The 12,390-nt window shown below is 41.4% G+C and overlaps 2 protein-coding genes across 4 annotated transcripts in view; one reads left to right on the top strand and one right to left on the bottom strand.

Moving 5' to 3' along the window:
* Positions 1-7,952, bottom strand: part of ldlrad2 (low density lipoprotein receptor class A domain containing 2) — an 84,036-nt gene extending 76,084 nt beyond the window's left edge. The window contains exon 1 of the mRNA XM_051930380.1: positions 7,833-7,952. The gene's annotated coding sequence lies outside the window, so the exon portion shown is untranslated. The remainder of the gene's footprint in view (positions 1-7,832) is intronic.
* Positions 7,182-12,390, top strand: part of usp48 (ubiquitin specific peptidase 48) — an 81,867-nt gene continuing 76,658 nt past the window's right edge. For 2 of the 3 annotated variants that reach the window (XM_051930369.1, XM_051930370.1), the window contains exon 1: positions 7,182-8,124. In XM_051930369.1, coding sequence (XP_051786329.1) covers positions 7,991-8,124 — 134 coding nt within the window. In that variant the 5' untranslated portion in view covers positions 7,182-7,990. The remainder of the gene's footprint in view (positions 8,125-12,390) is intronic. The other variant, XM_051930371.1, reaches the window with a different exon arrangement.

Consider the following 12,390-nt stretch of genomic DNA (forward strand, 5'->3'; position numbering starts at 1 on the left):
TTAGAAAATTAGACCCAATTATAACATCATTCATCTGGAATTCAAACAGGCCACACATTTGAAATGTGACTCTATAAAGACCTAAAGCAGAAGGTGGCATGGCACTACCTAACTTTCAATTTTACTACTGGACAGCACATATAGGCACAATAAAATTTTACAAATCAGCAGAAATTTATGAATACACAGTGGTCTGGCTTGCTATGGAAAAGAAATCCTGCTCTGAATTTTCCTTATTTGCACTCCATTATGCTCCATTCAATACTAACTATTGTTAATTTACCAGTAATCCACCAATTACTTAAAATACGGAAGTGATGTAGGACATATTTTATAGTAGAAAAGCTCTTATTAGATGGTTCTATACAGGTAAATGACAATAATCTTTTTCCACTACCTCAAACCTACTCAGTGTTTTTACCTAATGGAAAACACTCTTTATGTAGACAACATATTTGCATCTTATGAACAATGATGATGATCATCATATACTGTATTAAATTACACTCCAAATGTATCTTTTCAGCCACACTTTCTTCAAATATGCAAATCCAAAATTTTGTTAAAAGAAACATACCTAACTTTCCATATCTCGCACCCATACCAATCCCATAGGTCATACTGGTTAGCCTTGATGAAGACTCAGAGAACATTTTAACAGTTGTAATAACGAAACAGAAAACAGGTCAAGGTTTGGGGTTTTGAGCCCCGTATACTGCAACAAAAAGGTCCAACTTATTTTCAAACAAAAATAGAGAGAGCATCAGCGTTGGCTTGGAGGGTACCCCGGCGATAAGTGACAGTAAACTTGCAAGGCTGCAAGTCCAAAAAACACCTAGTGACCTGAGGGTTCGAGTCCCTGTGGAGAGCCATCCACTGGAGAGCAGCATGGTCTGTCACCAGGGTGAACTCACGAACCAAAAGGTAGTACCGCAGGTACGTTACCGCCCACTTAATGGCTTCCCGTTTGACCGCCGCATACCTGGTCTCCCGGTCCAACAGTTTCCGGCTGAAGTATATTACGGGGTGCTTGACACCATTGGTGCTTTGGCTCAGCACGGCACCTAGACCTGTGTCCGATGCATTGGTCTGGAGGAGAAAAGGAAGAGAAAAATCAGGTGTTCTCAAAACAGGTGCCATCCATCGTAAGGGCCATCTTCAGGTCACTGAATGCTTGCTCTGTCCCGCTATTCCACACCACATGATAAGGGGCCCGTTTCTTTGTCAAATTGGTCAAGGGTGCGGTCCTCTCAGAGAAACGAGAAACAAACTGGCGATAGTAACTCGCTAACCCTAAGGAAGCTTGCACCTGCTTCTTGACTAATGGCCGAGGCCATTCTAGAATGTCTTTGACTTTGGACGACTGTGGCTTCACCATTCCCCCTCCAACCAGGTAGCCCAAATATATGGCTTCGTTCAAGCCGAAAAAACACTTTTCGGGGTTGACACAAAGGCTGGCTTTCGCTAACATTGGGAGAACGGCGTATACCTGCAATACATGCTCCTCCCAGGTGCCGGAAAAGATGACCACGTCATTCAGATAGGCGGCACAATAGGACTGGTGGGGCCGTAGCACTCTATCTACCAGATGCTGGAAAGTTGCTGGTGCCCCGTGCAGCCCGAATGGAAGGACCTTGAACTGCAAGTGTCCACTAGGGGTGCTAAAAGCTGTTTTTTCTCTTGCGGATGCCGTTAAGGGAATTTGCCAGTATCCCTTTGTCATGTCAAGAGTAGTCAGGTAACGGGCCATCCCCAGCCTCTCGAGGAGCTCATCTACTCAGGGCATGGGATAGATGTCATACTTGGAGACCTGATTAAGATGTCTAAAGTCGTTACAGAATGTCCAGGAGCCATCCGGCTTAGATATGTGGACGATAGGACTAGACCAGGGGTTATGGCTTTCCTCAATGATGTCCATATCCAACATTCGTTGTAGCTCTAGCTCCACCTCAGCACGATAGGGTCGTTCCCTGACTACCACTCCCGGGTCCGTCACAATGTTGTGCTGAATCAGCGAGGTCCAGCCTGGTGCTTCACTGACCACTTCCGGGACAGACCGGATTGCTCCTTCGAGCTCCTATCGTTGGTGGGGTGCCAAACTGGAACCGAGGTTGAGCTTGGATTTCGTTGAGAAAAGGGAGAGGGCCGGTTTGGAGGGGTGTGGCTCTTCCCTAGCCCTCCAGGGTTTCAGAAGGTTCACGTGATACACCCTCTTGCTTGGCCGACAATTTGGCTGGAGGACCAAATAGTCAACGAGTCCTTTCCTCTCTTTCACTTCGTAGGGGCCCTGCCAATGAGCCAGAATGGGAAGTGGGCACAAGCACCATTACACGGTTTCCCCTGGCTGAAACTCACGTAGAGAGGAGTTCCTATTATAATTCCGGAGCCTGCACTGCTTGAGCCCGAGATATTTGTTCTTTTAGGAGGGGCTGGATTTTCTCTAGTCTATCACGTAACTGCGCCATATGTTCCAGGACGTTGGTGGAGGGAAGGGCCTCACCTTCCCATCCTTCTTTTAACACATCCAATATGCCCCAGGGTTGGCGTCCGTACAGGAGTTAAAAAGGGGAAAACCCAGCGGAGGCCTGTGGCACCTCCCAGTAAGCGAAAAGTACCAGCAGTAAAAGTTGGTCCCAGTTCCTACCGTCCGCACTGACTACCTTGCGGAGCATCTGTTTCAGGGTCTGATTAAAGCGTTCCACGAGCCCGTCTGTCTGGGGGTGGTACACTGACATTCTGAGATGCTTAATACAGAGTAACTTGGCAACTTCTCTGAACGTATCCGAAGTAAAGGGCGTCCCTTGGTCTGTAAGAACTTCCTTGGGGATGCCCACCCGGAAAAAAAGCGCTACTAGTTCCTGTGAGATGTTTTTGGAGTTGGCAGCTCACAGGGGAACCACTTTGGGATATTGAGTTGCATAGTCGACCATCACCAATATATATTTATGGCCCCGTGTCGAAGGCTCTAGGGGTCCTACTAGATCGACACCGATCCTTTCAAATGGCACATCTATGAGGGGAATCGGGACAAGAGGAGCGCGGTCCCTCCGGGGAATCTGACGCAGTTGATAGACTGGGCAAGACTGACAAAAGCGCCAGACCTCCTCGTTGATCCCAGGCCAGTAAAAGCGGAGCTTCAGTCTCTCCAGCGTTTTCTCGGCCCCAAGGTGGGTGCCTAAGAGGTGGGCATGTGCTAGTTCACACACTTGCCGCCAGTTGTTCTGCAACTCGATACAACAAATCATTGTCCAAAACAAAGTAGGGTCCCGGTGGTGTGTAATCAGCTAACGATATGTCGTTCGCAGATACAATAGCATTCCGGGCAAACTTCAGGGAATCATCATTCCACTGTTCTCTTTTAAAAGACGCCAGTGCGAAGCGAAAGTGATAGTTCATGCCAGCGAGTAGAACGGCGCTAGGCCCATCCTGACCCAGAACCTCCTCCGGTTGAATTTCTGGAGTGAGGTCCATAGCCAAAAAGGGCCCAGCCGGCTCATCCATATCATCATCAGTCACCGAAGAGCACAGCGTGGGAGCAGCTGGGGTGGGCGCTTGCCCGTCCATAATCAGACCCAACCTAGAGTTTGGAGTGGTAACAGTTCTACCGTGTTTACTTTCCGACCAGTCTTGTCCCAGTATAACCGGGAAGGGGGCTCGGGCAGTACAGCGACGAGCATCTCTCTAGGCTCCCCTTCCCAAGTTATGAAGCACTTTGCGGACCTGTACAACCTGGTCTTCCCATGTATACACGTGACTCTCGTGTTTGGAGCCCTCCACTGTCGCGGTAAAACATAACGGTGAGCAACAATGGTAATGTTACTCCTGGAATCAAATAATGCGACCACCGAATGCCCATTTATTAACACCACTCCCGTATTAGATAGATAGATAGATAGATAGATAGATAGATAGATAGATAGATAGATAGATAGATAGATAGATAGATAGATAGATAGATAGATAGATAGATAGATAGATACTTTATTAATCCCAAGGGGAAATTCCCATTATTATTATTATTAATCACCAGGGGATTAGACATAGCACAATACCTCTCACCCTTGGCCCAGCTGCAATCCATCGGTTCCTGGTTGAGGGGACAGGAGGTGATGATATGTCCCATGGTCTAGCCGGAGCCTCCGAAGCGTGACGGGTGGGCTCCGAGGTTTTCACCCGTCCCTGTCGGACCCCGCGAGCCGGCTTCTCAGATGCCCCGAGTGGGTTCACTGCCAGCTGTTGTTCCAGTACCTCCAAAAGGCCATCCATATCCTTAAACGGATGTCTCCGAACCTGCTGGGTGAGGTAGTCTGGCATTGCATGGATGAATGCTTCGCAGACGACCTGCTCGACTACCTGGCAAGCCTGGTTAATGTCTGGCCGTAGCCAGCAACCAATCTTTCCCAAGAATTCAAAGGCATGTGCTCTAGCTGGGCCGCTGGGGTCAAACTTCCAATGCTGCCATTCCCTCGCCTGCTGGCCGGAGGTTACACAGTAGCGTTTATAAATCTCTGCCTTAAGGAGGTCGTATTGGGTGGCCACCTCCTCGGGAAGGTCATGATAGGTCCGCTGCGCCGGGCCCTTCAAGTAAGGGACCAGAATGGAGGCCCACTCCACCCGCGGCCACTGGTTACGGGTGGCCGTCCTCTCGAAAATCGAGAGGTATGATTCGATGTCATCTGCGTCTGAGAGCGGTATAATAGGAGGAGGCGGGGGCTGTGCGGGCTTCGGCTTTACCATCTCCGCCACTGCCAGCCGTCTCTTCGTCTCTGCGAGCTCCGCCTTCGTGGCCGCCTGGTCCACCTGGAGAGCCTGGAGCTTGTTGGCCATAGTGGTGAGGACCGTGTTCAGATCCTGCCCTTCTGACATTTTGTTCAAGCTGTATCCTGCCTACTACGCCACTGTAATAACGAAACAGAAAACAGGTCAAGGTTTGGGGTTTTGAGCCCCGTATACTGCAACAAAAAGGTACAACTTATTTTCAAACAAAAAATAGCATTAGACAAAAAGGAGTGGGAGGACGGACATTTTATGGAGTCAGACCGGAAATGAAGACACATGGAATGCTGGGAAGGCGTGGTGGTGGATGGGTAGTGTACGTCATCAATGGTGGACCAGAGGGAAGAAAGGAACCCGGAAGTGTTGTTGTTTGGTCGTCCGGGCAGGATTATGGCGGCGGCTCTTCGTCTTTCCTATGGGAAGAGAGAGAGAGAGGTTAGTACAACGCCATCGTCCCCTGGCACGACTTGTCACAATGCGCATCGGGTCTTTAAGCTGCTCCCCATGTGCTCGTACGTGACACAGTATATAATTTTTTTTCAAAGAATTTACCCTTCAAAGATCCTAGGGAATGATGGAAAAGAGACATTTCATTCGACATCTCAGAAAAGGACTGGAACTCAGCCGTACATGGAATACTTTCTAGATGTACATGTGCCAAGCATTCTAAAATTAAGAAAAGGTCTTTGATGGATTACATTTATCTTTTTTAAATTTGTCATAGATGTACCCAGGACAACACCAAACCTGCCAGAGCTGCCATCTAGTTCCAATTTCACAAGGCTATATGTTTTGAGAATGTACTAAACTAATATAATTTTGGACAAAAAATCTTTACATACTTCACAGACAGCCTAAGTGCTACAGAATACCTAACCCATTAAGAGCAATATTTAGTATACTCCCAAACGGCATTACAGTGCACAGGGATAAGTCAATTGTAACACTCTATACCAAACTATTAGTGCGCAGACTAACCCTGCACAACTGGAATCACAACCTATCTGCTATAACTCAGTGGGAAAGTGATGTGCTGTGTTATCATAAATAAGAAAAAATCTAATTCTCAATTAAGAGTATATTTCTGAAACTTTTTTAAAAAATATGCCAAGAATTCAACAATATTATTTTAGAATAAGCATGCTGAGTCTGTGGTTGACTCTTACATTATTAAGCATTGTATCATATTTTAAAACATTAGACTTTTTGCTTGAATTTCTCTTTTTTTGCTCTTTCTCTTAGGTGGGGATTGAATTTTGCTTTATGTGTTTTTTTTCTTTGCATTTATTTTGAAGTAGATATTGTATCTGTATTATTTATTTAATCGAGTAGTATGTCATTGTAATGTTAATGTTTTTTATAAAAATAAAATAAAAAATAATAATTCAGTCAGCAATCATGAGTCAAGTGAACTACAATGTACCTATCATCAGACTTGCAAAAAGTTATGGTTAAATTATTTAAAGGAAAAAGGACAGGACATAAATTGGCAGCTCAGTTCTTTCTTTATTCAGGCTTAATTTCTGCTGTACTAAGAAGAAAAACAGCCTCAAAACTCCTATTTGAACTTTCCCAAGCATACATCCTCATGGTGAAAACATCTAAACAACATATATGAAGCTCTTTTTCTTTTTAAGTTTTATTTAAGCTATTTATGTTATTTGTATGTGGTGTTATGTTCCATTATAAGCAGCTACAAATCTTCCAAGTCAAATTCATATACATTAAGTACTGGTGAATAAAAGTGATTATGATTTAACTGGTGCTAATCATTTATTCATTTCTTCTGCTCAGTTCTTCTCCTGTAGAAGTAAAATTGGAATTCCAAGTGGAAAAACTTGAGTAGACTTGGGGAGAACTTGCAAACCCCACACAGAAAATGGTCAGGTGCAGGACTGCTAACCCAGTAGCATGGTGATTACCGGTATTTCTCAGTAATTCTTCCAAATGCGTTTGCTATGAAGGCATGTGCATAAAGTACCCGTTATTTATTATGAGGCATGGTGAATTGCTTCATATACAGTATCTCTTCGCAGATACATGGTATTTTATAAAATGCCAAAAAATCACCCTTTCAAGTTCTAGTAAACGTTTATGAAATACGGATCGATTGCACGAAAGCTTTCGTTGCTAGCTCGTATTAGACTGCAATGAAAATCTGCAGAAATGGTAGATTCATGAGATTGTCATTTCGCTGGTCAAAGTTAGACGTATATGTATTACTTAACTAAAATTAATTGTTTTATTAGGTTAAAATTAGATTGAAGCACAAATACAATCGTGATAGCATTTCAAAACCGTGTCGATGTCAAACTGGTCAGCCAGTCGCAAGTCCCACGAAATCAAGGCGAGAGCAAAATTCCTCCACGCGCCTGCGCCAACTCTACGTCATGAGTGTGCGCGCGCTCTACCTGTCTGTTTGGTTTGCCTAAACAAGTTTGAAAGTGGAGCACTGGACGACTAATGAATTATTGTGGGGAAGTCAAGACAGCAAGGTGTATAAATGTGTGTACTTGTGCATGCGATTTATCTTTTATATATGCAAACTAACTGACTGTGTTAGCGAATGAGATGGATGAGTACAAATAAAGAGACGTCAGTATTTTGCATGTTGTCGCTTATTAGTGCACCAGATTGACAAAGGCACCTGGGGTGTGGAAGTGAAATGGTTAAAAACATTATCCTGGAGTAGTATCCCGGACTCAACAAATGAAACAATTAAAATCATAAACTGTTTTTGAGTTTTTTTTCCTGAAACTTACAGAGGTGTTTGCACCACGAGGGCATCAGATCGCAGCATTTTTTGGCTGCTACAGGAAGGGATGCTGCTTTTCTTCATTTTTTTGGTAAGGTGCAGTCGCGAAAAACGGTAATGCTGGAAAAAATTGAATGACTCCGCAGGGTTACTTATGTATGGTGCTGGTTTGCCTTGGAAACGTGCATAAGTTGTGTCGCACTTATTATTCAAGAGCACGGAGAAAGTGACGCAAACTAAAATTCTGAACTTATTTTGTTTCCAAAACACCGGTCAGAGAGGCAGCGAAGAGTGGACTTACCTAGAATTTGTGACGATACCCTATTGGAAACAGACGAGGAGATTTTTGCACTTTAAACAGTGGATGCTAAAGGTTGCACCGGGCCACTGAATCCTCGCCGTTTCTTACAGGGAGTCGCCGATCTGAGCAGGCCGCGCTCCGGTGTGAATTTCCAATAGATGGCACCTCGGCTGCAGCTGGAGAGAGCCGCTTGGCGTTGGGTCGAATCAGTCCGACCCGAGGATGTTACAGCCGAGAACATCGAGACGGCGTACCGTGTACTGTTGGAGGGATGCAAAAGAGGGGCGTGCAGGTAAGAATTATGGGGTAAATACTGCGTAATTGGATGTACGCCGCTTGTCACGTAGTCAACTGCGCACAACTTTCGTTTATGAATTAAGAATTTGTAGAAGCTTGGCTGTTATATTTACAGTAAGGGGCATAAGCATTTGACTGTTGCTAGTCACGTGGAAGTTAAACAATTAATTTTGAGTCTTTTAAGTCTAATTGTGCTTTGAAGTGCTTGCATGTGGTGTACACAGTAAGTATCTGGACAGTAATCTAGGAATTGATATTTTGCCATCTGCTTGGTTTTAGATTTTAAAGTAAAACAACGGACATTGAGACCAAAGTACCTGACTATTACCTGTTATTTCTAAAAACTTTTATGCATTAATGGCACTTTTTGCACACTGTAAATTCCAACATGCTTCACGACAGCTAAAGTATTGATTCAAATGAACGTAAATCAGTACTGTAAAGCATTATTTGGCTACAGATCATTTGACTGTGAGCCCCTGCTATTAGTTGCCTCTTAGACTGCATTCATAATGGCTAAGGCGGTACAACACCCTAGTACTACAGACTGCTGTGATGAAATGCTTTGTAAGACCTCCTCATCAGTTGTATTATTCTCCTTTGTGGAGATGGAGGGTGTCCTGGCTTAAGTCTTCTTTTCAGAAAGTAAAAAAATCTGAACTATCATAAGCCACCCTAATTCGAGGTGGGGGGTGTTCATAAGAAATGTAATGATTTTACTTCATGATGTAAAAGTACATAATAAATAGTTGTATCATATTTTTGTAATGTTAAAATGTGTGCTTTAATTTAAAATGTTTAAAGTCTAAGTATTCTCACTTGTAATAGAAATGAGTGATTTGTCACCTGTAAAGGGCTATATCCCTAGTAAAGGATCAAAAATAACATCTTATTTGTACTCATTTATCTTGAAATCATCTAAAAAGAAACCCCACATGCATGTTTGACATGTGTATCATTTTTAACCTTATAGGATTGGATTTTAGCGGCTAGGACCAGGGCTGTGGAGTTGGTAGTACACAAACCTTCAATCCTAAATCCTCAATTTATGGTACCTCTGGCTTTTGAATTTATGGTTCTAACAACTATGACTCCACTATTTGTAAATATACTAATATATTTACTATTTTGATTGAAAGCACACAGCATGCAAGATAAAAGGCATTTTATCACTACTATTGTGAATCATTAGGCTACTTTTTAGCACCCTAACCTGTTAAAGTTTGGGTTTAAAGGCTATAGAAGCACCTTTGTGGCCTTTTTTATATTATTATTAATATTTATTACATAATACAAAGTGAAAAAATGGTATGTTTTTATCAAAAGTCTAGAATAAAATAGTTTAATTGAATTAGTATATGTGAAATTGAAAATTTTAACACATTATATTGTGGTAGGTATATTTTTACCAACTCAGAGTCTACTAACCCAATAATTGATTGCAATGCAATACAACATGTTTGTGATGTCTTACAGATAGTTCAAAAAACATCCTTCCGCAGGTTTCCCTCTGCCCTTCGGCAATGGTTTAATGTCCATGTTCTTTTGACCTTGCTTTCAACTGGACTTGCAGCAGAACGCTGTGCTGTGCATGTTTGAACTACCCATAAACCGTCCATATGTGTTATTTTACGTCAGCTTTGATCTGTTATGATTACCGTGTTTTTTCAAAATGTTCAAATTGCCTTTACTTTTTCATTTACCCTCATATAGTACATTTTTACTTTGTGCCCTCCCTCACCATAACCTATTGTATATGGAGGAGGAGCGAAAACTTTAGATTTGTCAAAAATTTCAATCACCGGTTTTCGACGGATCTTGACGTTTCTCAATGTTTCAGCCTCACCAGATACCGAAAACGTCAATATCTCAATGATGTGTGTGTGGGGCTGAGTGGCACATTTTCTTGTGGATGGTCTAGAGCAAAAATGGCTGGGCAGAAAAATTCCAGACTCGAAACTTTACCCAGTTATGAAATAACAATGTGCTTATTATTTTGTTAGGCAAATTGTGCAAGAGAAAGAGACACTCTAGCGGAATCCTCAAATACTGTAATTCTGCAATTTAAATATGAGTTCTGTCTAATTGCTATTGTAATGACCTGTTTTATGATCAGAAAGATGAGCATCAGAGCAGTAAATGATTACTGAAATGTTATAGAATAGTTTGGGTAACTTGGTACCTATGGCGCAAAGCCTACTGACATTCATGTCCAAATATTTTTTTTTTTTTATTTTCAGACTAATCACTTTTGAATATTTAAAACTGTTTAAATTGGTCATTGTCATTTGAAGTTTCTGCTCAACTCAGCATCTCCCGCAAGATAATTTCCTTTGTTATGCAGTCATATATGTGCACATCCTTACTTTAAACCAATGTTTCATTCTTGCTCTTTAAAAATGAGCATCTGAAGTCAAACGTCACAGTAGATGCTAAACCTGCTGGATGACAGCTTGTTAGCTGCACTCTGGAGGGAGAAAGATGCTGCATTCAGGTATGAGAGAAAACACCTAGAGAGCGGAGAGCTGAATGTGCAAAATAAATACAAACTAGCAGGAAATCAGATATAGTAAAATTTATTATTGCTACTGAAGTAAATGGATTTGGAAAGTAGATGACTAATCAATAAGGGTGTTTGTTTTCAATTGTGCATTAAAGGAATACTTCACTCAAAAATTATAAATATGTTACCCATTGTAGTTTGTAGTGATAGCCTAAAAATGTAATGTAATGTTTTTTGTAAAAAATAAATGGAGATAACTAAATTTCTGATAGAGCAGTCTATGGTGATCAACGCTGGACAATAGCAAATGTTCTTTAAAAAAAAAATGAAAACAAAAAGGTCACTTACGTTGACTAATCCACATTTGAAGTCATCCAATCATTTGCTCACAACATATTATTAAATACCTCACTTCCGGAAAACACACGAGTATTTAACAGAAGACCATCATCGTAGGTCCTACGCAGAGTTCTAGTAGGTGACAACAAGGGGCTTGGTTGCTAGATGAAAAAGAAGACATGTTAACAAGAAACAACACAATAAAAATCCTTTTATCACCTGATGGATAATAAATACAAATCAAGGTTAATGGCTGTGTGGAATGAAAAGAGGAGGGTATACTATGTGAGTACTACACTTTCCTGTGTTGTATTTTGATGAATAAGAAGTGCAAAATTTGTATTGCTCAGAATTTTTGCTACTTAATACTTAGCTTAAGTTGGAGATTATGTAAATTGCATATTACATAACACAAGGTCAGTCTATCTAGTTACCTCTTGTGTTTCGTGGGAGTCCTGTGCCCTTAACCCCTATAAATCGGAAGGGATTAAGTTTACATGCTGACTTTGTGTTATGTAATATGCAATTTACTTGAATATTTGTAAAAATGCACAAAAAACATTTTGGGCCCACCGCCTGACTTCCTAATACTGTACTGTTGACCACAAGCCTTACCAACAACATAGTTGACTATTTAACAAATTCTAGACAATACAGTATAGTACTGTATCAACCACTAAAGAATTGATATGTAATTATTGTATTACAACAGTAACATAGAGTCTTCGCATCTGGTGGTGTAGCTGTAACAGCAGAAATGCTCCCCCCCAGAAATAATGCTTTCTTTTAAAACATTACTTAACCCATGTAGTTTGTAGTAGTGGCTGAGAAATTTTTAATCTTATGTTGTTGTAGAAAAAGTACATCTTAAACTGAATGGCTACCAGCAGTGACTAAGTCTGGACAACAGCAAATGATGTAAAAACTGTCCATGGGGGAAAAAAAAAGAAAATTCTTATACAACTCGTGTTGCATAAACCACTTGTCCAATATCCATATGAATCATCAAAATGTTATTAACAGTTACTTCTTGGAGAGGTGGTGTTCACAATAATTGGGAAAGATGTAATTTCCGCAATGCTCTGTGCCTTGAGAAACCTGTCTCTCCTCCTCATTCATTGGTTGAGAGTCCTGACATTAATTCAAACACACAGCATTGTTGGAATGACATCTTTCTTGTTTACTACTCAGAAAATAATTTCCATTTAATTATTAGTGACTGGAATTGGCACATCAATGAAACATAAACATAAGAATCACAAGGGCCAACTGTATATTGAAATATTTGCTAACAGTTTTGGTAGTTGTAATTTTTTGGATAGATAGATAACAATTGTATTTGTCCGCAATGGGAAATTAAAATTTTATAGAAGCTCCAAAATAATAAATAAAATGAATATAAAAACAAACTACAACCCC

This window comes from Erpetoichthys calabaricus, chromosome 8, assembly GCF_900747795.2.
Source record: "Erpetoichthys calabaricus chromosome 8, fErpCal1.3, whole genome shotgun sequence".
NCBI classification, from domain to species: domain Eukaryota; kingdom Metazoa; phylum Chordata; class Cladistia; order Polypteriformes; family Polypteridae; genus Erpetoichthys; species Erpetoichthys calabaricus.